The sequence below is a fragment of the Phyllobates terribilis genome, unplaced genomic scaffold, assembly GCF_046119375.1.
Source record: "Phyllobates terribilis strain yellow unplaced genomic scaffold, ASM4611937v1 Scaffold_11__3_contigs__length_659146591, whole genome shotgun sequence".
Taxonomy (NCBI): Eukaryota; Metazoa; Chordata; class Amphibia; order Anura; family Dendrobatidae; genus Phyllobates; species Phyllobates terribilis.
The window spans coordinates 30,486,747-30,514,699 of NW_027362771.1; the positions used below are offsets into that span (position 1 = coordinate 30,486,747).

Consider the following 27,953-nt stretch of genomic DNA (forward strand, 5'->3'; position numbering starts at 1 on the left):
GTTGCTCACCGCTCCGGCGGTTCTAGCCTGCTCTGACTCCTTTGCTCACCGCTCCGGCGGTTCTAGCCTGCTCTGACTCCTTTGCTCACCGCTCCGGCGGTTCTAGCCTGCTCTGACTCCTTTGCTCACCGCTCCGGCGGTTCTAGCCTGCTCTGACTCCTTTGCTTACCGCTCCGGCGGTTCTAGCCTGCTCTGTCCCTTTTGCTCACTGCTCCGGCAGTCTCGCTCCGCTCTTATCCTTTTGCTCACTGCTCCGGCAGTCTTGCTCCACTCTTGCTCACCGCTCCAGGCGGCCTCGTCCTGCTTTACTCTTGCTCACTGCTCCGGCAGTCTCGCTCAGCTCTGACCCTTTGCTCACCGCTCCTGGCGGCCTTGTCCTGCTCTACTCTTGCTCACTGCTCCAGACGGCCTCGTCCTGCCCTGCTCTCGCTCACCTCTCTGGGCGGCCTCACTCTGCTGTGTTTGTCCGCCACATCTGTGGTTCTGTTTCTGAGTCCCAATGTGTACTGGGTCCTATCCCGCCAGTGTCCCTACCTGCTAGTGCCTCCCTGTCTGCACTCTAGCTGTGCTTGCCTGTACCCCTCTGCCTGTATTGTTCCTGAGTCCCAGTGTGTACTGGGTCCTATCCCACCTGTGTTCCTACCTGCTAGTGCCTCCCTGTCTGCACTCTAGCTGTGCTTGCCTGTACCCCCCTGCCTGCATACCCGCCTGCCTGCATCCCAGTCGAGCCAGCCTATACCCACCAGTCTGTGTGCCAGCCTACCAGTCTGTTCCTGTATTCCCCTGTGTGGGTCAACAGCCGTGTCCGGGGTCTGTCCTGGAGTAGCACCTGGTCCCTCTGCTCGGTTCCTCCTTGGTGCACTGGCGTCGTATGCCGTCGTGCGACCCTGGTTGGATCGGGTGAATACCTAGTTACGCCCCTCTAGGCATTCACTCTCCGGCACGGTCCAGTGGAATCACTACAATCACACGCACACGCCGCTCAGCCCGGGCGTGTGCATTACAGCATGCTCAGGCCATGGTTCCCGTTGAGCCCCACCGCCTTCGCTCTCTGAAAAGTTTTCCAGCGAATACATGCATTAAAATAAATAAATAATTTTTTTTTTTCTTAGCTGAGTTCCAGGCGAATTACGCACCCATCCAGATGGATCTATCTGCTCTCGTTCCTGCGGATCCGCTACGTTACTATGGGGATCCAAGACAAAGTCGTGCATTTGTGGAGCAATGCATGCTACACTTCAAGTTCTACCCTCTATGTTTTCCCACCGATCGGGTTAAGGTGGCATTCATTATGTCTTACCTAGCGGGTGATGCCTTGGAATGGATCAACCCCCTATTTGAAACACAGGATCCGATCCTCCTGGACTTAATGGCCTTCCTGGTGGCCTTTCTAATGGTCTTCGATGATCCTAACCCGGAGGCTCCTGCTGAAGCTTCACTTCCCAATATCCCGGAGCAGCCCCGATGGGTAATGTGTGTGGGTAGCGCAATAGTCCTCCAGCCCAATGAGACTACTGACCACCCAGAATCCTCACAGGGTGACTACGCTTTCCGGAATACTTCTCCCAACCTCAAGAGGCAGTCCAGACGTGCTAGACGTAGAGGCAAGCCGTCACGCCAGGGTCTGTCCTCCCTGAGACCTCCTGACCCTAACCTTGAAGTCCCTACTGAAGCTTCATCTCCCTGTATCCCGGAGAAGCCCCAACGGGTAATATGCGTGGGTAGTGCACCAGTTCTCCTGCCCGAAGAGACTTCTGCCCATCCAGACTCCACACAGGAGAACTTCCTGCACCCGGCATCAGATGCTTCACCCACTTTAACCGGTGTGCATGTCCAAGGATGCTCCAAAGCTGTGGTTACCTCAGAGTCTGTGCACCTCTACTACCTGGCGGAGGACCCCCTGTTGCCTCCTGAATCCTCCGGGATACCACTCGCTGACAAATGGAGAGAGACTTCTCTACACCCGGTACTCGATACTTTGTCCGCTTCGTCCTGTGAGCCTGACAATGGGTACCCCAAAGTAGTAGTTACCACCGAGTCTCTACACCCCTCCAACCAGGCGGAGGACCTCCAGTTGTCTCCAGAACCCTTCGGGGTGCTGCCTGGTAGCGAAAGGACAGAGACTCTCCTATACTCTGTACCTGATACCTCGCTCGCTTCGTCCAGTGAGTCCAACCTAGTGTACTCCGAAGCAGAGGTTACTCCCGAGTCTCTACACCCCTCCGACCAGGCGGAGGACCTCCAGTTGTCTCCAGAACCCTTCGGGGTGCCACCTGGTGGTGAATGGACAGAGACCTTCCTATATCCTGGATCTGATACCTTGCCTGCTTCGTCCAGTGAGTCCGACCTAGTGTACTCTGAAGCAGATGTTTTCTCTGAGCCTCTGCACCCTTCTGACCCGGCGGAGGACCTCCAGTTATTTCCTGAATCCTCCGGGGTACCACCAGATAACAAAGAGACAGTGACTTTTCCTCATTATGTACCTGATAACCCGTCTATTTCTTCCTGTGAGCTTGACAAGATGTACCTCGAAGCAGAGATTACCCCCAAGTCTCTGTCCCCCTCCAACCCGGTGAAGGACTTCCAGTTGTCTCCTGTACCCTCTGGGGTGCCACCTGAAAATATGTGGAGAGAGACTTCCTTGTGTGCTGTTCCTGGTACTCCACCCGTTTCGTCTGTTGCTGAGGATGGCTGGATAGGAGGTAGCATCCTAGCTAACCAGATGGGATCAGTTTTTCCTGTGGACAGTGGAAGTGATCTCCTTGAAGTGAACGACTGGTCCTCGAATTCCCTGCGGAAGATTCTGGCAGGCCTGAAGAAGAGGGGGCGTAAGGGGGGGGTACTATAACATACCTGGCGGCGTCCTTGCATGGTGGTCCATCTCCCACTGTGCAAGAGCGCGCACTTGATCTCCAGTCCAGAATGTCTCTCTGGCTTCCCTCCATGCTGTCTGTTTGTGTCTGTTTCTGCTGCTTAAGGGCGGCGCCCGATCACTTCCTGCTTTTTGTACCTGCTGTGGGTCACACCCCTTGTGCGTCCTCAGTCTATTGCTGTCTGTCACCTGGTATATAGCTCAGCTGCTCCAATCAATCCCTGCCTGAGCATAGTGTTTCATTCAGTGTGTGCTTGCACTCTGAAGGTGCCAGGTCCCGTTCTGTGTTCTCTTGTCTGCCTATCCTGGAGGCTGTATTTCCAGGCCTGTCTGAACACGCTCCTAGCCTGTTCCTCCCGCCTTCTAGGGGCCGATTACCTAGACCCGCTCCTGTATCTTGTCTGTCCTGTCTGAACACGCTCCAAGCCTGTTCCTCCCGCCTTCTAGGGGCCGATTACCTAGACCCGCTCCTGTATCTTGTCTGTCCTGTCTGAACACGCTCCTTGCCTGTTCGTCCTGCCTCTCTGGGGGCCGTATTCCCAGACCCGCTCCTGTATTCCGCTGCAGTGTCGGTCTCCTCCGTACACTCAGTTCCAGTCTGAACTCTCTCCTATCCTTTACCTGTTTTGCCTCTATGTCCGTTCCCTTCCTTTTTCTGCAGAGTCTGAACTCGTACCTAACTCCTGCTTGTTGTCTCTGTACTCCCGTTTGTGAGTTTGTGGTCCACTCGCTACTTCACTGCAAGTACCCTGTGGGTATCTGGCTCTGCCTTTCCCTTCCTGTCTGTTCCGTGTGAACAGAGCCCTGTCCCCCCTGCTCAGCCTTGCCTGCTCTGACTCCTTTGCTCACCGCTCCGGCGGTTCTAGCCTGCTCTGACTCCTTTGCTCACCGCTCCGGCGGTTCTAGCCTGCTCTGACTCCTTTGCTCACCGCTCCGGCGGTTCTAGCCTGCTCTGACTCCTTTGCTCACCGCTCCGGCGGTTCTAGCCTGCTCTGACTCCTTTGCTCACTGCTCCGATGGTTCTAGCCTGCTCTGACTCCTTTGCTCACCGCTCCGGCGGTTCTAGCCTGCTCTGACTCCTTTGCTTACCGCTCCGGCGGTTCTAGCCTGCTCTGTCCCTTTTGCTCACTGCTCCGGCAGTCTCGCTCCGCTCTTATCCTTTTGCTCACTGCTCCGGCAGTCTTGCTCCACTCTTGCTCACCACTCCAGGCGGCCTCGTCCTGCTTTACTCTTGCTCACTGCTCCGGCAGTCTCGCTCAGCTCTGACCCTTTGCTCACCGCTCCTGGCGGCCTTGTCCTGCTCTACTCTTGCTCACTGCTCCAGGCGGCCTCGTCCTGCCCTGCTCTCGCTCACCTCTCTGGGCGGCCTCACTCTGCTGTGTTTGTCCGCCACATCTGTGGTTCTGTTTCTGAGTCCCAATGTGTACTGGGTCCTATCCCGCCAGTGTCCCTACCTGCTAGTGCCTCCCTGTCTGCACTCTAGCTGTGCTTGCCTGTACCCCTCTGCCTGTATTGTTCCTGAGTCCCAGTGTGTACTGGGTCCTATCCCACCTGTGTTCCTACCTGCTAGTGCCTCCCTGTCTGCACTCTAGCTGTGCTTGCCTGTACCCCCCTGCCTGCATACCCACCTGCCTGCATCCCAGTCGAGCCAGCCTATACCCACCAGTCTGTGTGCCAGCCTACCAGTCTGTTCCTGTATTCCCCTGTGTGGGTCAACAGCCGTGTCCGGGGTCTGTCCTGGAGTAGCACCTGGTCCCTCTGCTCGGTTCCTCCTTGGTGCACTGGCGTCGTATGCCGTCGTGCGACCCTGGTCGGATCGGGTGAATACCTAGTTACGCCCCTCCAGGCATTCACTCTCTCCGGCACGGTCCAGTGAAATCACTACAATCACACGCACACGCCGCTGAGCCCGGGCGTGTGCATTACAAGTGGGAAGCAAACAGTGTGACACCATGTTGCAGCTCCAGACAAGCTGAAGTCTGTGTGGCTGAAGGCCAGGCTAGGCCCAAGCTGCGGGCTAGTCTGGCCAGTGAGAGCCTGGAGCGGGCTAGATGGCAAGTGAGAGTTCCTGTCAGGCACAGACAGGGACAGAACTCAGAGAGTCTGCTCAGGGAGTCTGCTTGAGAGAGTCTGCAGACTGAGGAGAAGAAAGAGAAATGCATAGGGGGCAGAGGAGCATAACAGGCTCACCCCGAACCATATACCGGACACCGGGTCCGCGCCTACAGGGATCTTTATGACCAGTAGGAACAAACGGAATCCCTGGAGAACTACAAGTCCCAGGTTAACCAACCGCTGACTACAGCCACAGGGTTAGGTAGCACAAAGGTTCCAGCGACCAGGAATAGTGGGAACCAGGAGAAAACCCTACCGCCAGGTCAGTAGGTACAAGAAGGAAGCAGTAAGCAAGCCAGGCCTAGCTCCAGGCAGGCCCGAAGCTTAGAGAGTAAAAGACACAAATCAGGAAGCCTTACACCCGCTCACTGGGGAGAGTCCAGAAATGTATCCTTCGCCCTGAGTGCCCTGGACCGTACCTGCATCACCACCAGTAAATGTATTGAAGTTTGCCCTTGTGTGTGTGCCTGTACTTCCTCTGGGACCGTCCTGCCGTCTCTCTCCTGCTTCCACCATCTTTCTACACCTCTACACTGCCCTGAGGCCTGCTCCACCTGTGGGGAGCTGTCTCATCATAGCTGCCCCTAACCTCAGCCTCAGTGGACTGCCGCAGCGCTGGTAACCTCTTACCAGAATCCACAGGTGGCGTCACGAAAAATACCGAAAAACCCCATATAAAAGTATTCCTCCATTTCACTGTCCGCCCTGGGTCACGGAACGGGCCAGCCACCGTGATATCCCCCATACCGGCATCCATAGGCCTGGCACCGGGTACCCCACGGCCCAGGGGGCCCGTCAGCTTCTTACAGTTTGGCGCACACGGCAAATGCAGTCTTTTCTCAGAGAGATTCTGGTTTGCCTGTCTCCAATACAACCCACTCTGCTCAGCTTCCCTAGCTGACTGACCACAGTGAACACATAGCTTGGTTCTAGTCATAGCTATCGAGGTGCACCAAATCAGGACCTGTAGTGCTAAGATTTAACCCCTAACCTACCTGACTTTCCTACATAGCCCCGTTCCTCTCCCCTGCACCCAAAGCCAGGGCTGGGCACTGTCTCCAATCCACAGTGCATACAGGAGCCAGTTTAAGCTCCTGATATAGCCTGCCATTTTCAGGAATCCTACACGTCTTTAAGATGAAGTGTGAGACTCATGCATGATTGCACAAGAGTAACCTAGTAACTCTGAGAACCTGCCTCTATTTTTGGGTACCATTTTCTGGCCATGCAGTTTTTGGAAAGGCAACAAAGTTTCTGCTACTTTGACAACCGCAATGTTGGCTTCTGACTGGGCAAGAAGTTTTGAGCAGGTCCCTATCCTTCCAGGGTTTTAGAGGTTTCCATAAAATATGGGAAAGGGCTTCCTCTTCCCTGGTCGTTGTACTTTATTGTTGACCTCTTCTATCACCTCATAGGGTCCCTGTCACTTGGTAAGGAATTGGCTGTCCACTGTGGGCACTAACACAAGTAGCCAATCCTCAGGCCCAAATTGTCTCACTTGAGCTGACCGATTATACCTCCTGGATTTTGTCTCTTGGGCCCTGAGGAGGTGCTCTTTTACCTAGCCCTCACTTTGGCTGGCGGGAGGTACCTTCTCTCTCACCAGTACAGTTTTTGTTAAGAGAGCCATCTGCTGCAGATTCTGCTGCTGCAGTTGCTGAAACTGCTGTTGTGCCGCTAGCACTGCAAATTGTGTTGGACCAATTGCATTATAAGCTCCTCCATACTTTCTGACTGTACTTGTTTAAAAAAACGGATGTTACCAGCATTTGATATCTTAAGCACTTAAATGGGTATTCCCATCTCCAAGATCCTATCCCAATATGTAGTAGATGTAAGAATAATAATATTAGCAAATACCTCCAATTATAAATGTAATATAGTTCTTCTGATTAGCCATGTCGTTTACGTTATGTCCTGGCAATTGCAGTAGCTTAGGTATCCATGGTTACGACCACTAACAGATAACAAACTGTCACTATATGAGTGGTCGTAACCATGGACACCTAAGCTATTGCAATTCCTGCACATAAGGAAAGCAACATAGCGAATCAAAAGCTAACACTACATTTCTAATTGGAGGTGTTTGCTAATATTATTATTATGACACCTACTAGGATCTTGTAGGTGGGAATACTGCTTTAAGGGAGATTATATTCAAAATATCCTCAGTATTGTTCATGTATAATACTTTTCAAAACATCAAGTTTTTTTTTAAAGAATATACAGTATATGGCTGCCATACTCTTATGGTATGACTCTAAACTGGCATATGAAGGACATTGTTTTTTTTTTTTTAATTTCAAAGTACAGTTACCCAATCTTGGTCCATCATGACCAACCCAAAAAATTAAATGTGACCAATAATCTTTTTATCAGACAACAGCCGACCAATGGCCATCTCAACATTTGCATAAAATGTAAAAATGATTGCCTTCTAAAGTAGTATTTGTGGTCGACTTTAAACTTGGTATGGTCAGTTTATTAACTCAATAGTATAAGTGACGACATAATTATTGCATGTGCAATAGCAATAATAAATGTATTTTTCCCTTTCAGGTGCTGGCTGTGTCTGATGGAGGTGAGTCACCTGAAAAAAAGCAATAAGGAAACATATTTTTTCCGCCATTTCTGAATTGTTACTTTCTGTTGTATGTGAATGAAACAATAATCACAGCATTACAGTAAGTGTACGTTTTGGAAAAAAAATACTCAAAAGACTAAACAAATAAAAAGAAGAATGGTTTTACAAAAAAAAAAAATAGGAAGAGTCTTTCATGCATTTTAAAAGCAATTTTTCAGGTGTTTTTTTTGAAGCAGCCCTGACCTCAAAAATGTCTGTGTGCACACAAACTTATAGGCACTTTGCTGATGAATACTATTTGGCCGATTCTTTCCCAAGAATTGTATCAGTAAAAACTACAGCTAGTCCCACATTAAGAAAAACTCATACAGCTCCATCTAAGGAAAAATAAGAAAGCTATGGGTACCACAACATGGTGACCTAAAAGCAAAAGATCTTTTTTAAAGTTATTTCTTCTGCAAAAGTAGCAAAATGTAAAAATAAAATCTATATAAATTTGGTATTGCTGTGATTGTATCAACTCACAGAATAAAGATAACATGACAGTTATACTGAACAGTGTTTAAAAAATAAATAAAATAGAGAATTACTGGGTTTTGTTCAGTTTGCCTCCCAAAAAATGTAATAAAAAGTGATCAAAACATCACACAAAATGGCACCATTTTGTGTGAAAATTGTGAAACTTATGGCTTTTAGAATATGGTGTCCCAAAAAACATTTTTCTTTCAAAGACTGTATAATTTTATCAAAGTATTAAAAAAAAAAAATAAAACAACATAAATTTGTACTGACCCGCAGAATATGTTTTTCACAATTTATTTGTGCGGCATGACGAATAGCGTGAAATTTATAACACAAAAAACACCTGTGGCAAAATTGCTCTCTACACTTAATGTTAACCTGGATGGGACAGTATGGGTATGTGCACATGGAATGCATATGCAGAAGATTTTCGAGATTTTCTAGTTTGCATGGGCTGCAAACAGTATCTGCAGAGTAAATGGACAGGCTCTGCGGATTATAAATCTGTACAATTTTACCATGGATTTAACCTTTTACAATGCAAATGTGAAGCTTAACTGCACTATTTCTTTGATATCTGAGGCATTATTCACCTCTGTGGATTTCGCTGTGGCTTTTTTGCTGTGGGAGGTTTGCAGTGGAAATGATCCATGTGGCTTTACCCAAAAGCCCATTAACATGAGCAAATTATCTACCTGCGACAAGCGTCGATATAGCAAAAAGATGGCACTTTTTTTACATTTACTTATATATACAATTATGATGGGATTTAATGATTGTCGCTCTCCCCAGTTTTCATCATTGTTGGCAGTACATCCTTATTTACGTGTGGGGATATACTGCTGATCAACAAAGAAAAGATGCACTTAACAAATGTTTGTGCTAATGACCTGTGAGAAATGTCTTTAACGTTGGAAGAACACTTACAGCTTTTTTCCGTAGACATGTCTTGACCATAAGCAATTAGTCTGCTTGGGGGCAAATTCTTCTTAGCAAACTCACAGCAACTTCTGCCACTAAACACAGAAATGATTATATGGGAAATTCTGACAATGTATTGGAGACAAGAAGTGTTGAGCAGAACTCTTCTCTAGTGCCAGACATGTCACTTCCCTTTTGATTCTGCTTCAATGGAAAGCACTGGAACACGTTTCAGTATGCAGAACACCTAGCAATTCATAAGCAGGGCATTTAATGGTACGTAGGGCCATGCTTCCAGCATCTCTCACGTATGGCGTTGGTTTTTGTAAGCATGCTTTATTGCATAGTCATCATAACCATCATAGAGGTAAGTGGGATCGTTATATGTTTGTACCATAGCAATATTTTATGGATAGAGCGATATACAGTGTTAATATTAGAAGTTGTTTATTTATTAAGGTCACTCTTTTGTAGAGTTAAACAATGCTGATTTAGGTGGGCGCGGCAGTGACCAGAGTCTCAACAGTTTGCCTAGTGTCCAGACTGCAGGACTTGGATCAGAGCGATCAGTCGCCAGCTGGGCAGTATCATTTGAAAGGCTTCTTCAAGACTCTCTCGGGGTTGACTATTTCACGGTAGGTTAAGAATCATGCATTACATAAAAAGCTGATGAAAACTAAAAGTATTTTAAAGCATCTGAAACAACGGATACTGGAAGCCTGTGCTAGCATTTCTTCTGCAGTGTTGCTATCAGTGTGTCAAGAGTGGGAGAAGAGGGTTGCATTGACAATCCATCACACTGGGCAGCACTTTGAACACATTTTATAAGTGGTCATAAACTTGTAAAAAAAACTCATGAAAGAATAAATTTACATTAAAACCAAGCACACCATTGTTTTCCTTATGAAATTCTCAATAAGTTTGATGTGCCACATGACCCTCTTCCCATTGAATAAAATAAAGTTGGATCCAAAATGGCCGACTTCAAAATGGCTGCCATGGTCACCACCCATTTGGAAAAGTTTTCCCCCTCCCATATACTAATGTTCCACAAACAGGAAGTTGATATCACCAACCATTCCCATTTAATTTAGGTGTATCCATATAAATGGCCCACCCTGTACAATGTTGTGTTAAATGAGCTAAAGGGTTTTCAAATTTCAGTAAAAGGGTTACATACACAAATTTGCTTTTGTTTGACCAGAGACATTCAGTATCATATCCTGCAACACTAACTGTTACATTTACAATCCGATTATTCATATTTTGAACATGGCAAATGACTCCACAAAGCAGAGCTAAGACAATACTGGATAATAAGTACAAAATATCTTACACCCAACTGCATTAAAGGGAACCATGATTGGGGTCATAATTATCATTTGAAACATGTGTCTGTCACAAATAGCAGACATCAGTGAAAGTCATTGGTTCAGTCATCAGTCATAATGTGCAGAACGGAGCAGTCACAGCCATTCTCATGTCCTCAATTCAGTTGATTAACGTCTCTTTTAGCCTTTGAATGTGCTTAGAGGAACATCAGCCAACTGAATTGTGACATACACATGTTCTACATGCTATTTATCATCTATAATATGCTCTGCTTCTAGGGAATCTGGACCTGACAGGTTAATTTTAAAGGATGGGTACATTATTATTATTTATTATTATAGCGCCATTTATTCCATGGCGCTTTACATGTGAAAAAGGGGTATACATAGCGAAAACAATTACAATAATCTTGAACAAAACGTGACGGCGACTGGTACAGGAGGAGCGAGGACCCTGCCCGCGAGGGCTCACAATCTACAAGGGATGGGTGAGGATACAGTAGGTGAGGGTAGGGCTGGTCGTGGAGCAGTATGGTGGAGTGATGGTTAATGCAGATTGTAGGCTTGTCGGAAGAGGTGGGTCTTCAGGTTCCTTTTGAAGGTTTCCACGGTCGGCGAGCATCTGATATGTTGGGGTAGAGAGTTCCCGAGTAGGGGCGGTGCACGGGATAAATCTTGTATGCGATTGTAGGAGGAGGAAATAAGAGGGGAGTAGAGAAGGAGATCATCTGAGGATCGGAGGTTGCGTGCGGGTATGTACTGGAAGACTAGGTCAGAGATATATGGAGGAGACAGGTTGTGAATGGCTTTGTATGCCATGGTTAGGGTGTTGAGCTGGAGTCTCTGGGCAATAGGGAGCCAGTGAAGGGATTGACAGAGAGGAGAGGCCGGGGAATAGCATGGGGACAGGTGGTTAGTCGGGCAGCAGAGTTTAGGATAGATTGGAGGGGTGTGAGAGTGTTGGAAGGGAGGCCACAGAGCAGAAGGTTGCAGTAGTCGAGGCAGGAGATGATGAGGGCGTGCACTAGTGTTTTTGCAGATTCATTGTTGAGGAATGTGCGGATTCGGGAGTTATTTTTAAGTTGGAGTCGGCAGGAAGTGGAAAGGGCTTGGATATGTGGTTTGAAGGAGAGTTCAGAGTCCAGGATTACCCCAAGGCAGTGAGTTTGAGGGACTGGGGAGAGTGGACAGCCATTGACGTTCATAGATAAGTCAGTTGTGGGGGGTTGAATGAGATGGCGGAAAGATGATGAATTCTGTTTTGATAATGAGTTCTGTTTCAAATACAGTGGGAGAAATAAGTATTTGATCCCTTCCTGTTTTTGTAAGTTTGCCCACTGAAAAAGACATGAACAGTCTATAATTTTAAGGGTAGGTTAATATTAACATTGAGAGATAAAATATCCCCCCAAAAAAATCAAGAAAATCACATTGTATAAATTAGATAATTTTTTTTTCCATTTTGCAGTGAGAAATAAGTATTTGATCCCTCTGGCAAACAACACTTAATACTTGATGGCAAAACCCTCGTTGGCAAGCACAGCAGTGAGACAATTTTTGTAGTTGATGATGAGGGTTGCGCACATGTCAGGAGGAATTTTGGTCCACTCCTCTTTGCAGATCATCTCTATATCATTAAGATTTTGAGGCTGTCGCTTGGCAACTCGGAGCTTCAACTCCCTCCATAAGTTTTCTATAGGATTAAGGTTGGGAGACTGGCTAGGCCACTCCGTGACCTTAGTGTGCTTCTTTTTGAGCCATTCCTTTGTTGCCTTGGCTGTATGTTTTGGGTCATTGTCTTGCTGGAAGACCCAGCCACGACCCATCTTCAATGCTCTTGCTGAGGGAGGAGGTTGTTGGCCAAAATCTTGCGATACATGACCCCATCCCTCTTCCCTTCAGTATGGTGCAGTCGTCATGTCCCCTTTGCAGAAAAGCACCCCCAAAGTATAATGTTTCCCCCAACATGCTTCACGGTTGGGACGATGTGCTTAGGGTTGTACTCATCCTTCTTCTTCCTCCAAACACGGCGAGTTGAGTTAATGCCAAAAGCTCAATTTTTGTCTCATCTAATCACAGCACTTTCTCCCAATAACTCACTGAATCATTCAGATGTTCATTGGCAAGCTGCCTTGAGATCATTAGCAAGTTCCCCCGTGTAGTTTTAAGCTGATCTTTCACCTTCCTCATGATCAAGGATGCCCCACGAGGTGAGATTTTGCATGGTGCCCCAGATCGATATCGATTGACAGTTATTTTGTATTTTTTCCATTTTCTTACTATTGCACCAACAGTTGTCTCCTTCTCACCCAGCGTCTTACTTATGGTTTTGTAGCCCATTCCAGCTTTGTGCAGGTCTATGATCTTGTCCCTGACATCCTTAGAAAGCTGTTTGGTCTTGCCAATGTTGTAGAGGTTAGAGTCTGACTGATTAATTGAGTCTGGCAGCGGCGGAGCGGGGCACAGAAGGTAGCAGCCACCTGCTGCAGCCTACACTATGCCCGCTGCTAAAGAAAATGAATATTCACTGCTCCCCACACCCATGGGCATGGGAAGCAGTGAATATTCATTTTCCTTAATAGCGCGCACACTGTATGTGCAGCGTGGCTCCTGGTATGTATGTCACCCTTCAATCCTCATCCTGGTATGTATGGCACCCTTCATCCCTCATCCAGGTATGTATGGCACCCTTCATCCCTCATCCAGGTATGTATGGCCACCCTCATCCCTCTTCCTGGTATGTATTGCACCCTTCATCCCTCATCCTGGCATGTATGGCCCCCCTCATCCCTCTTCCTGGTGTGTATGGCACCCTTCATCCCTCATCCTGGTATGTATTTCCCCCTCATCCGTCTTCTTGATATGTATGGCATCCTTCATCCCTCATCCTGGTATGTAAGGCTCCCCTCTTTCTCCTATGCTTGGCACCCCTCACCCCCATCACGCTGCACACAAAAAAATAAACAATCATACTCACCTCCTCTCTCCTCCAGTGCTGCGTCCCGCTCTGCTGCCGACAGGGATCTCACTGTGTGAGCCGCGCATGGCTTAACTACCATGCGCCCTCACACTGTGAGATGCTGTGCCGGAATAGTCACTGCTCCCCATGCTGGGACTTTGTGCATGGGGAGCAGTGACCATTCACTCTCCTTAATAGCGTGCCCACTGTACCCGCAGCGCGGCTCCTGCTGGCGCTCTGCAGTCTGTGTGCCCACTATTAAATGCCATGAATATTCATTACAACCCATGGGAGTTGATTGTGGCCTTGTGGCCTCTTTTATATTTTATATACTGTAGGTTATATAGAGTGTGAGGTAGCGCTATTAAGCATGTTGAGGAGCACTCACTTCACTGGGTCAATTAAACCACACATGCAACGTTTTCCAGTAAACTAAAGTCCAGAAGTTTATTACACATCATAAACTGCTTATAACATAGTCCATCTCAGTGGCTCGCAGGAATGTTACACACGTAATATCCTAGAGCCTTTCAATGGCAGCTATGCCCGCTTGGCTTCAGATACAGTCCTCAGCAAGGTAACAACATTAATGTCCATATCAAGCACTGTCTTTTACCTTTGCCGGGACGAGCTGCTTCTATCAGCTCTGTTCCATCAAAGCTGTGGTTTAAGACTCACCAGATGTGGTCTCCAGGCCTCGTGCCTTCCAGGGCTACTGGTGTCCCAGGGACAGAGATCAGGTCTCTTGCCTCCCTGTGTCTCAAAACCACCCGGTTATATATCTCCTCTGTTCGCACAGGACCTGTGATGATTTCACAGTCATGTGATCAGTCACCTGAAGGGAAGGGGTGAACCTATATGAGATGTAACACCTACATGGTGAGGTACGTGGTCAGCCAGAACACACCCCCTCAGACATTTTAGCAATGCAGCAAGCCGCTGCATTACAACAGTTCATGTTACAACTTATCGTTGAATGTCAACTACTATATTACATCAAAACACTGTGCCAATACTACCAGTTACAAGACAAGAGATCTAAAAAAACCCTCTAAAAATCTACATAGATGTATAAATCAGTGACTCAGCCTGAGATGATTATACAGGGTGGGCCATTTATACAGTTAGGTCCATATATATTTGGACAGAGACAACATTTTTCTAATTTTGGTTCTAGACATTACCACAATGAATTTTAAACAAAACAATTCAGATGCAGTTGAAGTTCTGACTTTCAGCTTTCATTTGAGGTTATCCACATTAAAATTGGATGAAGGGTTTAGGAGTTTCAGCTCCTTAACATGTGCCACCCTGTTTTTAAAGAGACCAAAAGTAATTGAACAATTGACTCCAAGGCTATTTCATGGACAGGTGTGGGCAATCCCTTCGTTATGTCATTCTCAATTAAGCAGATAAAAGGCCTGGAGTTGATTTGAGGTGTGGTGGTTGCATTTGGAAGGTTTTGCTGTGAAGTAAACATGCGGTCAAAGGAGCTCTCCATGCAGGTGAAACAAGCCATCCTTAAGCTGCAAAAACAGAAAAAAAACATCTGAGAAATTGCTACAATATTAGGAGTGGCAAAATCTACAGTTTGGTTCATCCTGAGAAAGAAAGAAAGCACTGGTGAACTCATCAATGCAAAAAGACCTGGGCGCCCACGGAAGACAACAGTGGTGGATGATTGCAGAATAATCTCCATGGTGAAGAGAAACCCCTTCACAACAGCCAACCAAGTGAACAACACTCTCCAGGAGATAGGCGTATCAATATCCAAATCTACCATAAAGAGAAGACTGCATGAAAGTAAATACAGAGGGTTCACTGCACGGTGCAAGCCACTCATAAGCATCAAGAATAAAAAGGCTGGACTGGACTTTGCTAAAAAACATCTAAAAAAGCCAGCACAGTTCTGGAAGAACATTCTTTGGACATATGAAACCAAGATCAACCTCTACCAGAATGATGGAAAGAGAAAAGTATGGCGAAGGCGTGGTACAGCTCATGATCCAAAGCATACCACATCATCTGTAAAACACGGCGGAGGCAGTGTGATGGCTTGGGCATGCATGGCTGCCAGTGGCACTGGGTCACTAATGTTTATTGATGATGTGACACAGGACAGAAGCAGCCGAATGAATTCTGATGTATTCAGAGCCATGCTGTGTGCTCAGATCCAGCCAAATGCAGCCAAACTGATTGGTCGTTGTTTCATACTACAGATGGACAATGACCCAAAGCATAAAGCCAAAGCAACCCAGGAGTTTATTAAAGCAAAGAAGTGGAATATTCTTGAATGGCCAAGTCAGTCACCTGATCTCAACCTAATTGAGCATGCATTTCACTTGTTAAAGACTAAACTTCAGACAGAAAGGCCCACAAACAAACAGCAACTGAAAACCACCGCAGTGAAGGCCTGACAGAGCATCAAAAAGGAGGAAACACAGCGTCTGGTGATGTCCATGAGTTCAAGACTTCAGGCAGTCATTGCCAACAAAGGGTTTTCAACCAAGTACTAGAAATGAACATTTTATTTACAATTATTTAATCTGTCCAATTACTTTTGGTCCCTTTACAAACAGGGTGGCACATGTTAAGGAGCTAAAACTCCTAAACCCTTCATCCAATTTTAATGTGGATACCCTCAAATGAAAGCTGAAAGTCTGAACTTCAACTGCATCTGAATTGTTTTGTTTAAAATTCATTGTGGTAATGTCTAGAACCAAAATTAGAAAAATGTTGTCTCTGTCCAAATATATATGGACCTAACTGTATGGATACACCAAAATTAAATGGGAATGGTTGGTGATATCAACTTCTTGTTTGTGGCACATTAGTATATGTGAGGGGGAAAATTTTTCCAGATGGGTGGTGACCATAGTGGTCATTTTGAAGTTGGCCATTTTGGATCCAACTTTATTTTTTTCAATGGGAAGAAGGTCATGTGACTCATCAGACTTGCTGAGAATTTCATAAGCAAAACAATGGTGTGCTTGGTTTTAACGTAACTTTATTCTTTCATGAGTTTTTTGCAAGTTTATGACCACTTATAAAATGTGTTCAAAGTGCTGCCCATTGTGTTGGATTGTCAATGCAACCCTCTTCTCCCACTCTTGACACACTGATAGCAATGCCGCAGAAGAAATGCTAGCACAGGCTTCCAGTATCCGTTGTTTCAGATGCTGCACATCTCGTATCTTGATGGTATGGTGTGGTATATGGGGTACAAAGATAGTGGGGCCATTCTTCATCATTGGAAACCTCAATGCCACTGGATATCTGAAATTGCTACATGATGATGTGTTGCCCTCTTTACGCACTGAAGATGGCACGTTGTATATAAAATTGCCATATTATTGTTTGTATTCTGTAAGATTTTTCTATATGTAACTTCTCAAATGATATGATATCCTTTTTTTCCAGGAATTTCTAAAGAAAGAATACAGTGCTGAGAATATATATTTCTGGAAATCTTGTGAAAAGTACCAGAACATTCCTGTAGAGGATACTGAGCAGGTATTATCATGGCCATTATATATTTTATTTTTAGTAAATTAGATATATTTTCTGCTCGTTCTTGTTGTAATCATTCATAATAATACATTTATATTGTTTTTGGGTTCCAGTCATAGGGGTGACAATGGCACAGTTTCATTTACTGCTCAGTGTATAGAGAACAGTGGCTGACAGTCAGCCTGTCCTAATGCTGTGCTGACTCAATAACTGCAGAGTGTAAAACTTCTTCTGGCATTAATATCAGCACTGTAACGCTGGTGGGTGTGGACCTACTGCACCATGGGCTGGGCTTAGCCTGGAGAGGCGTAACTAAGTGACTAACTGGTATTCAATAGTGCCTCTGATGGTGAGGATAGGCTTGGCTGCAGGTAGGCACCAGGGTTCTAGCCCAGGGCAGTCCGCGGGTCTGCAGCAGCTGACAGGAGGGTCAGAGACATGGTATGAGGTATAGATGGATGAAGGCAAATATGTGGTCAGACAATCCGAGGTCAGGGCAGGCAGCAATGGTTCAATACCACAGTGGGGTTAAGTTCTTGCAGAATTTGGCCATGCTTCCCTTTAGCCAGGTGAACACTCACCATCAGCAGGAGGATGCAGCAGTGTTGGAAATGCTGCAAGAGGGAGCTCAGTGAGAAAGCTGGAAACTGGGGAGTGCAGAACAGTGACTGCAGTGAGTAGGGTGGTTCTTACCACATGTGTGTATGTCACCGGCATGACAGTACCCTCTTTTGCTCCCTCCTTTTTTGGCCAGACTGTCGGAGGAACCTTTCAAGAATGGCAAGGACACAGATGGTCCCGCGGGCTCCAGAAACCTTTTCTCGGGATCAAAACCCCTTCAATCAACCAAATAGAAGGTCTTTCCACAGACCTTCTTAGAGTCCAAGATGTCTTTAACCTCGGACTCATCCGAAGGACCCTAAGGAATGGACGTAGGGGCAGGAGCATGGACCTTGGAGAAACGCTTTAATATTACAGGCTTCAACAGCGAGGCATGAAAGGAATTTGGGATCCGAGGAATGGGCAGCAGCTGAACCTTATAGGTCCCCCAGCTGACCTGCCTGAGAATCTTGAAATGCCCAAGGTACTGAGAGGCAAACTTGTGCGAAGGCACCTTTAGCCGAATGTTCCGGGACTTCAAAGGGTGATACTGAGGTGGCGAACCTCTCCTCTTGTCTGCATGAATCTTCATCCAAAAGGAATGAGGACTTAGTTTGCCATCAGAACTGAAGGAAGTTGCCATAAGAGGAGTTGGATGCTGGTACCCCGGAAAAGCAGACATAGGCAAGGAGGGCATTTGAGGGTGCTGTAAATAAGCAATGAAGAATGGAGATGCTAAGGAAGACTCCCCAACATGATTGCCGTAGGAAAACTTTCGAGAATCTGGTTTACCTGTTTCACTTGCCCATTGGTCTGCGATTGGTACGAAGAGAAAAAATTCAGCTGTATATTCAGCAGCCTGCGAACAGCTCTCCAGAATTTAGAAGTGAACTGGACTCCACGGTCCAAGACTTTGGAGAAGCAGACTGTGGAGACGAAAAACATGCAGAAAGAACTGCGTGGCGAGCTTAGGTATGGAGGGAAGGCCGGCCAGGAGAATGGAATGAGCCATCTTGGAGAACCGATCCACCACAACCCAGCTGGTGTCGTAACCCTTTGAGAGAGGCAGATCCGTGATGAAGTCCATAGCAATATGTTGCCAGGGAGTGGAAGGAACCGGCAAAGGATGGAGTCCAGCAGGCTTGTCCCTGGAAGACTTGTGTCTGACGCACTGTAACTAGGTGGTTATAAAGTCCCGAACATCCTTTACCAGCAAGGGCCACCAGAAGCAATGAGTAATCATGTCAGTGGACTTGAATATGCCGATATGACCAGCCAACTTGGATTCATGTCCCCATGACATAATTCTCCTCCTTCTAGCAGTAGGAACAAAGGTTTTGCCCAGAGGAATGTCTTTTAAAAGGACAGGGTCTGCTTCAATAATCCTGGCTGGGTCAATGATGTGCTGAGACTCCTCCATGGAATCGGTCACATTAAAGGATCGAGACAGGGCATCTGCTTTGATATTCTTTTCCGGAGGACGTAAGTGTAATTCAAAGTTAAAACTAATGAAGAAGAGTTGCCACCTGGCTTGACAGGGATTCAACCACTGGGAGGGCTGCAGGAAGGTCAAATTTTTATGGTTTGTGTAAATTATTACCAGAGAACTGGCACCTTTAAGTAGATGTCGCCATTCCTCGAGCTCCATCTTAATGGCCAGAAGCTCACGATCCCCATGGTATAGTTTTGCTTGACTGGCGAAAATAGTTTTGGGGAAAAAAGGTAAGCGACAGACTTCCCCAAAGAAGTTCTTTGCAGGAGAACTGCCCCAGCACCGATAGAGGCATCTACCGCCAAGAGAAACTGCTTGTTGGGTTCAGGGTGGTACAGAACAGGGGCTTTCAAGAAGGCCTCTTTCAAATGCGGGAAGTCTGACATGGCCAACTCTGGCCAGACTCTGACATTAGCACTGTTCTTGGATAAGGTGGAAATGGGTGCCATGAGGGACAAGAAGTGATGAATAACCTGTCTGTAGAACTTAGCAAAACCCAGGAACTGCTGGATGGCGTGCAAGCCTTGAGGACGAGGCCAGGAGAGAACAGCAGAATCCTTTTCAAAGTCCATTTCGAGACCCTGACTGGAAACAATGTATCCAAGGAAAGGCAAGTATTGTTTCTCGAAGATACATTTGGATAACTTGGTAAACAAATAGTTCTCCCTTAGATGCTGCAGAATCTGACAAACGTGCTTTCTATGAGTAGATCAGAGAGAAAATCAGAATGTCCTCCAAATACATGACCACGGAAACTTAGAGGAAATTATGTTGCTAATGAATTCCATAAGCAAGGGAACGTTGCACAGGCCAAAAGGCATAACAAGACACTTGTAGTGACCGTCACAGGTAATAAAGGCCGTTTTCCATTTGTCACCCTTGCGGATACGAATCACGTTGTAAGTCCCTTGCAGATCCAGTTTGGAGAGGATCTTTGCTTTACTGATGCTGTCAAACATTTCAGAAATCAAAGGCAGGGGGATTCTTGTTTTTAATGGTAATTTTGTTAAGCCCTCAATAGTCAATACAGGGACATAGGGAACCGTCCTTCTTAGACACGAAGAAGAAGTTGGAACCAGTCGGTAAAGATTTACAAATAAATGCCTTGGCCAAGTTTTACTGAATGTATTCAGACATGGCCCTAGTCTCAGACAGAGATAGCGGATAGACCCGACCCCAGGGTGGTGAATATAAGGTAGAAGGTCGACGGGACATTCATAAGATCTATGGGGTGTCAGGACCTCTGCCTTCTTTTCACAGAAGACGTCTGCAAAGGCACAATAATAGACAAGCAAAGAAATAAGGTTTGAAGGCACAGAAGGCGGAGCCTTGGACGTGACCTTGGCAAGGCGGTTAGAAGCACAATATGGTCCCCAGTGAAGCATCTGACTGGCGGACCAGTCAACAACTGGCGCATGTAGACGCAGCTATGGAAGACCCAGGAGAACAGAATTCATGGATCTGTGTAGCACGTAGAAGGAAATTTTTTCAGAATGCAGGATTCCAATCCGCAGCATGACTGGCAAGTATGATGAATCAAATAGGCTCTACCAGGAGTTATCTGTCAATGGAGGCAATAGTCAGGGGATGAAACAGCTGTTGTGTAGGAAACTGAAGTCGACGGACCAGATCCTAATTAATGAAGTTGCCCACAGAGCCGGAAACCAGATGGGCAGCGACGGAGAGAAACCTCCCCTGCCAGGCCAGGGTAACTTCAGTCAGTAGCTTTGGAAAGCAATTACTCTCAACTAGGGTTGTCTCTTCGGCCAACCCTAGGTGCTGGAGTTTCCCGGTCTCACAGGACACTAGTGAATGAAATTTCCCTTGCCCCCACAGTATATGCATATGCTTTCTCTGTATCTCTGCTGCTCTTGCACAGCAAATTTGGCCCACCTGCATCAGCTCAGTGACTGGTGGTGTGACTTGCGGCAAGGGGAGCTGGAAGTTTGGTGCCAGTTTGGGTGTTTTTCTGTCACGAGGAGACACTAAAGCCTGTTGCAAGGCTTGTTCATGGAAGCTGAGATCTATCCTACTGGCCAGGTGTATATGAGCATCCAGCGAGGATGGTAGATCTCTGCCTGCCAACATTCCTTTATACAACCGGCTACGTCCTACCAGAAGGTCTCTACCAGGGCTTCTTTATTCCAAGCCACCTCCGCTGCCAAGGTATGGAAGCATAAGGCATACTGGGCTATGGTGTCCTTAGAGACAAAAGGGATGAAGCAACTGAGGAGGTGTGGCCTGGAACCATGGATACTGCTCTTAACATCTTCAGGAACTTCCCAGCATTGTGGGTCTCCGGACCAAACTGCTCCCAAATGGGATTTTCCCAGGTCAGGGCTTATCTAGCCAGCAAAGAAACCATAAATGCTACCTTGGTCTGGTCCAAAGGAAAAAGATGAGGGTGGAGTGTGAAGTGGATCTGATACTGATTAATGAAGCTGCAGCTCTTCTAGTGAGGTCTCCATCATATCGGGATGGAAGTGAGTGCTGGAGCTTACCAATATCACCAGAAACTGGAGTCCTATGTGGCTCTTTCGGGGAGGTTGATACTTCTGAGGGTTGGCCACACTTGATAGAGGCAGAAGACAGGGCGGGCACTGCGTCGGACAGACCCTACAGCTGGGTTGCCACCACATTGATAGCCTGCAACATCTGGTCGTGATGCTCACGTTGAGTGCACATTTCCTCGTACAGTGCTTGTACATTTGACCTGGGATATCTGGGACCTGACTTGTCACCGGGATCCATAGCCTGACCTATCTGTAATGCTGGTTGGTGTGGGCCCACTGCATCACAGGCTGGGCTTACCCTGGAGGGACGTCACTAAGTGACTACCTGGTATTCAATAGAGACTCTGATGGTTTGGCCACAGGTAGTCACCAGGTACCACTCCAGGGCAGTCCCCAGGTCTGCAGCAGCCAACCACAAGGTCATAGACACGGGTACGAGGTACAGGTGGACAAAGGCAAAGACGTAGTCAGACAATCCAAGGTCAGGGCAGGCAGCACAGCTTCAATATTTGATCATATAGGACAAATGACGTACAAGAACATAATTATGCAAAAGATACAAAGTTTATTGTCAATATAGAGTTTAAAAATGACATACTTAGTGAACAAAGCAGCATAAATACATTAGTGGTAAGCTATGAAAAAAAAAATATACCCAGAACTGAAAAAAACACATGGTACAAAGCTAGTATGAAGAGTCACTAAAATGGAACAAATGCAAATATGGATATGTCAAACATATACCATGACCCAGCTGATAGCATAGAGACTATCAGGGAAGCTCCAATGAGCCACTAAATTGCACAGTGCATGACTAGAACCAAAGAAAAAAATCTCCATTTAGCATTCAGAGGTACATAAGAAATTCATGTCACTCACATGTGTGTTTGTCAATGTGTCAGTCCAGGTATCGTCACCCCTACGCGCGTTTCGGTGCTGTGCCTTCTTCTGAAATGCGCATAGGGGTGACGATACCTGGACTGACACATTGACAAACACACATGTGAGTAACATGTTTTTTCAGTCCTGGGTATATTTTTTTTTCATAGCTTACCAGTAATGTATTTATGCTGCTTTGTTCACTAAGTATGTCATTTTTAAACTCTATATTGACAATAAACTTTGTATCTTTTGCATAATTATGTTCTTGTACGTCATTTGTCCTATATGATCTACTATTGGAGCCGTTGAACAGATTTGGATTGTTCCATTGTAGAGAATTAACTGTGTATGTGACCTGGGTGGTCAATAATTTTGTTTTCAGCTTCAATATTTGTAGCCGAAGTCAGAAGCAGGGAAATCAGAATAAGCAAGTTGACAATACAAGGAGAGACAATACAAGAGAGCACCTTACAGGAAACTAAACAGGAATTGAAATATAACCATAGATCAGGCCAGGAGTGATTGGATGAGCCACCTAATAAACCCCCTAGTGCTTGAGGATAGGCAAGGGAAGTTAATCTCACTGTGTCCTGCAGTGGTTAAGTTCCAACAGAATCTGGCCGCGCCTCCCTATTGGCAGGTGGATATTCACCAGCAGCAGGAGGATGCAGCATTGTTGCAGATGCAGTAAGAGGCAGCTCAGCGAGAAAGCCCGAGACTAGGGAGAGCAGAGCGGTGACTGCAGTTAGTAGGGCAACGCTTACCACCTGTGCAAGTCACCGGCGTGATTTGCACAAAAACTGTGCACTGAGAGATTTATGAATGAGCAACTTCTTGCATTTCTTACATTATTAAGCAAAATGCCAAACAGCAGATGGAGTGGTGTAAAGCATGTCAGCATTAGACTCTGGAGCAGTGGAAATTAGAGATGAGCGGTGTTCGACTAGAACTGTTCGCCAATCTCAAATTCGAGCTGTTTTGAGCGGTGTTCGAGTTGTTCAACGAACCCGAACGATTTGCAAAAAATTCGGCTGTTCGAGGTTATGTTCGATAACTGTTCGTGCACCAAAAGCGTGTCCTGCATGTCTGGTGCTATTTAGAGCACCAATCATGCAGGGATTGTCTGCCACTCACTGTAATGCCACAGCCATGGTGGTTGTGGCATTACAGTGATTGCCCAAATCGATGGGAACAGTGCCAACAGTGAAACATGAAAAGCCGGCAATTCAGCAGCGGCATACACCTGTACCCGACAATTTAGAACCGAAAGAATAGAGCTTCACACATAGATTAGATAGATATAAACATGTCAGCCACATATATACGAAGTACAGTGAAAGTGCTGCTTACTGTACTTGTCATTTAGCGTAAAGGATTTATCAAAAAAAATAATAGTGTTTTCATGCACCGTCTCTTTAAAAAAGCCGGCCGGCAATTCAGCAGCGGTACCCGACAATTTATAACAGACAGAATAGAGCTTCACACATAGATTAGATAGATAGAAACATGTCAGTCACATATATATGAAGTACAGTGATAGTGTTGGTTACTGTACTTGTCATTTAGTATTAAAATAAAGGATTTATTATTAAAAAAATTGGCGTGGGGTTCCCCTTAATTTTAGGCTCTAGCGGAGGTTAAGCAGACAGCTGGGGCAGATGTTTGAAGCCTGGGAAGGGGGTAATACCCACGGAGCTTCCCAGGCTACTAATATCAGCCCCCAGCTGAATACATAGCCTTTACAAGCTATTAAAATGGGGGACACCCCAAAAAAAATGACGTGGGGTCCCCCCTAATTTAATAGCTAGCAAAGGCTAGGCAGACAGCTGGTGGCTGATATTAATAGCCCAGGAAGGGAGCCATGAATATTGGCCCCCTCCCAGGCTAGAAACACCAGCCGTCAGCCGCCCCAGAAATGGCGCATTCATAGGATGCGCCAATTCTGGCACTTAGCCTCGCTCTTCCACGCTGCCCTGGTGCGGTGGCAGGGGGTAATAGGGTTGGGGTTGATGTCAGCTTATAATGCCAGCTGACATCAAGCCCAGGTTAGTAATGGAGAGGCGTCTATAAGACACCCCCATTACTAACCCCATAGTCAAAGTTAAAAAAAACACAAACACCCAGAATAAAGTCCTTTAATTGAAATAAAGACACAATCCTTTATTGTTCTAAATTAAACCATACTTACCGTCACGCCCATTCCAGCTGAAGCCAACGATCTCCTGCAATAAAAGAAAAATAATAAAGCAACCTCATCCTTACCTTTCCATGGTTCCCACGACAGCTTCAGCTCTGCTACATCGAGATGACAGGCTGGACCGCAGCAGAACGCTGCCATCCAGCCTCTCATCCCGCAGACACTGAGAAGCGCAGGCTTGCTTGCGCTGCTCAGCGTCTCTCTGTGACGACATCCAGATGAGCCGAGTTCATGTCCAATGAACTCGGCTCACCTCATGCACGTCACTGACAGCGTGGGAAAATTCTCACGCTGAAGCGGTGAGTGCAGGAGAATTCTCCCACGCTGTCAGTGACGTGCATAAGGTGAGCTCATGTCCAATGAACTCAGCTCACCTCCTGCACGTCACTGACAGCGTGGGAGAATTCTCCTGCACTCAGCGCTTCAGCGTGAGAATTCTCCCACGCTGAAGCGCTGAGTGCAGGAGAATTTTCCCACGCTGTCAGTGACGTGCATGAGGTGAGCCGAGTTCATTGGACATTAACTCGGCTCATCTGGATGCCCTCACAGAGAGACACTGTGGAGCGCAAGCAAGCCTGCGCTTCTCAGTGTCTGCGGGATGAGAGGCTGGATGGCAGCGTTCTGCTGCGGTCCAGCCTGTCATCTCGATGTAGCAGAGCTGAAGCTGTCATGGGAACCATGGAAAGGTAAGGATGATGTTGCTTTATTATTTTTCTTTTATTTCAGGAGATCGTTGGCTTCAGCTGGAATGGGCGTGATGGTAAGTATGGTTTAATTTAGAACAATAAAGAATTGTGTGTTTATTTCAATTAAAGGACTTTTTTCTGGGTGTTGTGTTTTTTTTAAATACTTTACTAGAAATTCATGGTGGTCATGTCTAATATTGGCGTGACCCCATGAATTTCGGGCTTAGGGCCAGCTGATAATGCCAAGCTGGCCCTAACCCCTTTATTACCCAGTGAGCCACCGCATCAGGGCCCTGGATGAGTTGGGTACAGCGCCAGAAGATGGCGCTTCTATGAATGCGCCATTTTCCGGGGTGGCTGCGGACTGCAATTTGCAGCGGGGGTGGCCCAGAAAGCTTGGGCCTCCCTGCGCTGCGGATTCCAGCCCCCAGCTGCCTAGTTGTACCTGGCTGGACACAAAAACAGGGCGAAGCCCCACGTCAATTTTCTTTAAATTATTTCATGAAATAATTAAGAAAAAAAGGGCTTCCCTATATTGTTGTGTCCGGTCAGGTACAAATAGGCAGCTGGTGGTTGGGGGCAGCCCGTTCCTGCCTGCTGTACCTGGCTGGACACAAATATAGTGCGAAGCCCCACGTCAATTTTTTTAAAATTATTTCATGAATTTCCTGAAATAATTTAAAAAAATTGAAGTGGGGCTTCGCACTATATTTGTGTCCAGCCAGGTACAGCAGGCAGGAACGGGCTGCCCCCATCCACCAGCTGCCTATTTGTACCTGGCCGGACACAACAATATAGGGAAGCCCTTTTTTTCTTAATTATTTCATGAATTTCATGAAATAATTAAAAAAAATTGAAGTGGGGCTTCGCACTATATTTGTGTCCAGCCAGGTACAGCAGGCAGGAACGGGCTGCCCCCAACCACCAGCTGCCTATTTGTACCTGGCCGAACACAACAATATAGGGAAGGCCTTTTTTTCTTAATTATTTCATGAATTTCATGAAATAATTAAAAAAAAAGTACGTGGGGCTTCGCCCTATTTTTGTGTCCAGCCAGGTACAACTAGGCAGCTGGGGGCTGGAATCTGCAGCGCAGGGAGGCCCAAGCTTTCTGGGCCCCCCCCCCGCTACAAATTGCAGTCCGCAGCCACCCCGGAAAATGGCGCGTTCATAGAAGCGCCATCTTCTGGCGCTGTACCCAACTCATCCAGGGCCCTGGTGCGGTGGCTCACTGGGTAATAAAGGGGTTAGGGCCAGCTTGGTATTATCAGCTGGCCCCAAGCCCAAAATTCATGGGGTCACGCCAGTATTAGACATGACCGCCATGAATTTCTAGTAAAGTATTTAAAAAAAACACAACACCCAGAATAAAGTCCTTTAATTGAAATAAAGACACAATTCTTTATTGTTCTAAATTAAACCATACTTACCATCACACCCATTCCAGCTGAAGCCAACGATCTCCTGCAATAAAAGAAAAATAATAAACCAACCTCATCCTTACCTTTCCATGGTTCCCACGACAGCTTCAGCTCTGCTACATCGAGATGACTGGCTGGACCGCAGCAGAACGCTGCCATCCAGTCTGTCATCCCGCAGACACTGAGAAGCGCAGGTATGCTTGCGCTCCTCACTGTCTCGCTGTGACGGCATCCAGATGAGCCGAGGTCATGTCCAATGAACTCGGCTCACCTCATGCACGTCACTGACAGCGTGGGAAAATTCTCACGCTGAAGTGCTGAGTGCAGGAGAATTCTCCCACGCTGTCAGTGATGTGCATGAGGTGAGCTCATGTCCAATGAACTCAGCTCACCTCCTGCACGTCACTGACAGCGTGGGAAAATTCTCCTGCAATCAGCGCTTCAGCGTGAGAATTTTCCCACGCTGTCAGTGACGTGCATGAGGTGAGCCGAGTTCATTGGACATGAACTCGGCTCATCTGGATGTCGTCACAGAGAGACGCTGAGCAGCGCAAGCAAGCCTGCGCTTCTCAGTGTCTGCGGGATGACAGGCTGGTTGGCAGCGTTCTGCTGCGGTCCAGCCTGTCATCTCGATGTAGCAGAGCTGAAGCTGTCGTGGGAACCATGGAAAGGTAAGGATGAGGTTGCTTTATTATTTTTCTTTTATTGCAGGAGATCGTTGGCTTCAGCTGGAATGGGCGTGATGGTAAGTATGGTTTAATTTAGAACAATAAAGGATTGTGTCTTTATTTCAATTAAAGGACTTTATTCTGGGTGTTTGTGTTTTTTCTAACTTTGACTATGGGGTTAGTAATGGGGGTGTCTTATAGACGCCTCTCCATTACTAACCTGGGCTTGTTGTCAGCTGGCATTATAAGCTGACATCAACCCCAACCCTATTACCCCCTGCCACCGCACCAGGGCAGCGTGAAAGAGCGAGGCTAAGTGCCAGAATTGGCGCATCCTATGAATGCGCCATTTCTGGGGCGGCTGACGGCTGGTGTTTCTAGCCTGGGAGGGGGCCAATATTCATGGCTCCCTTCCTGGGCTATTAATATCAGCCACCAGCTGTCTGCCTAGCCTTTGCTAGCTATTAAATTAGGGGGGACCCCACGTCATTTTTTTTGGGGGGTCCCCCATTTTAATAGCTAGTAAAGGCTATGTATTCAGCTGGGGGCTGATATTAGTAGCCTGGGAAGCTCCGTGGGTATTACCCCCTTCCCAGGCTTCAAACATCTGCCCCAGCCGTCTGCTTAACCTCCGCTAGAGCCTAAAATTAAGGGGAACCCCACGCCAATTTTTTTAATAA

General features: G+C 46.8%; 1 protein-coding gene across 3 annotated transcripts in view; it reads left to right on the plus strand.

Moving 5' to 3' along the window:
* Positions 1-27,953, plus strand: part of RGS14 (regulator of G protein signaling 14) — a 311,115-nt gene that overhangs the window by 151,710 nt on the left and 131,452 nt on the right. For all 3 annotated transcript variants that reach the window (XM_073651170.1, XM_073651171.1, XM_073651172.1), the window contains 3 exons: positions 7,547-7,568; positions 9,489-9,649; positions 16,725-16,817. In XM_073651170.1, the coding sequence (XP_073507271.1) occupies positions 7,547-7,568; positions 9,489-9,649; positions 16,725-16,817 (276 nt within the window). The remainder of the gene's footprint in view (positions 1-7,546; positions 7,569-9,488; positions 9,650-16,724; positions 16,818-27,953) is intronic.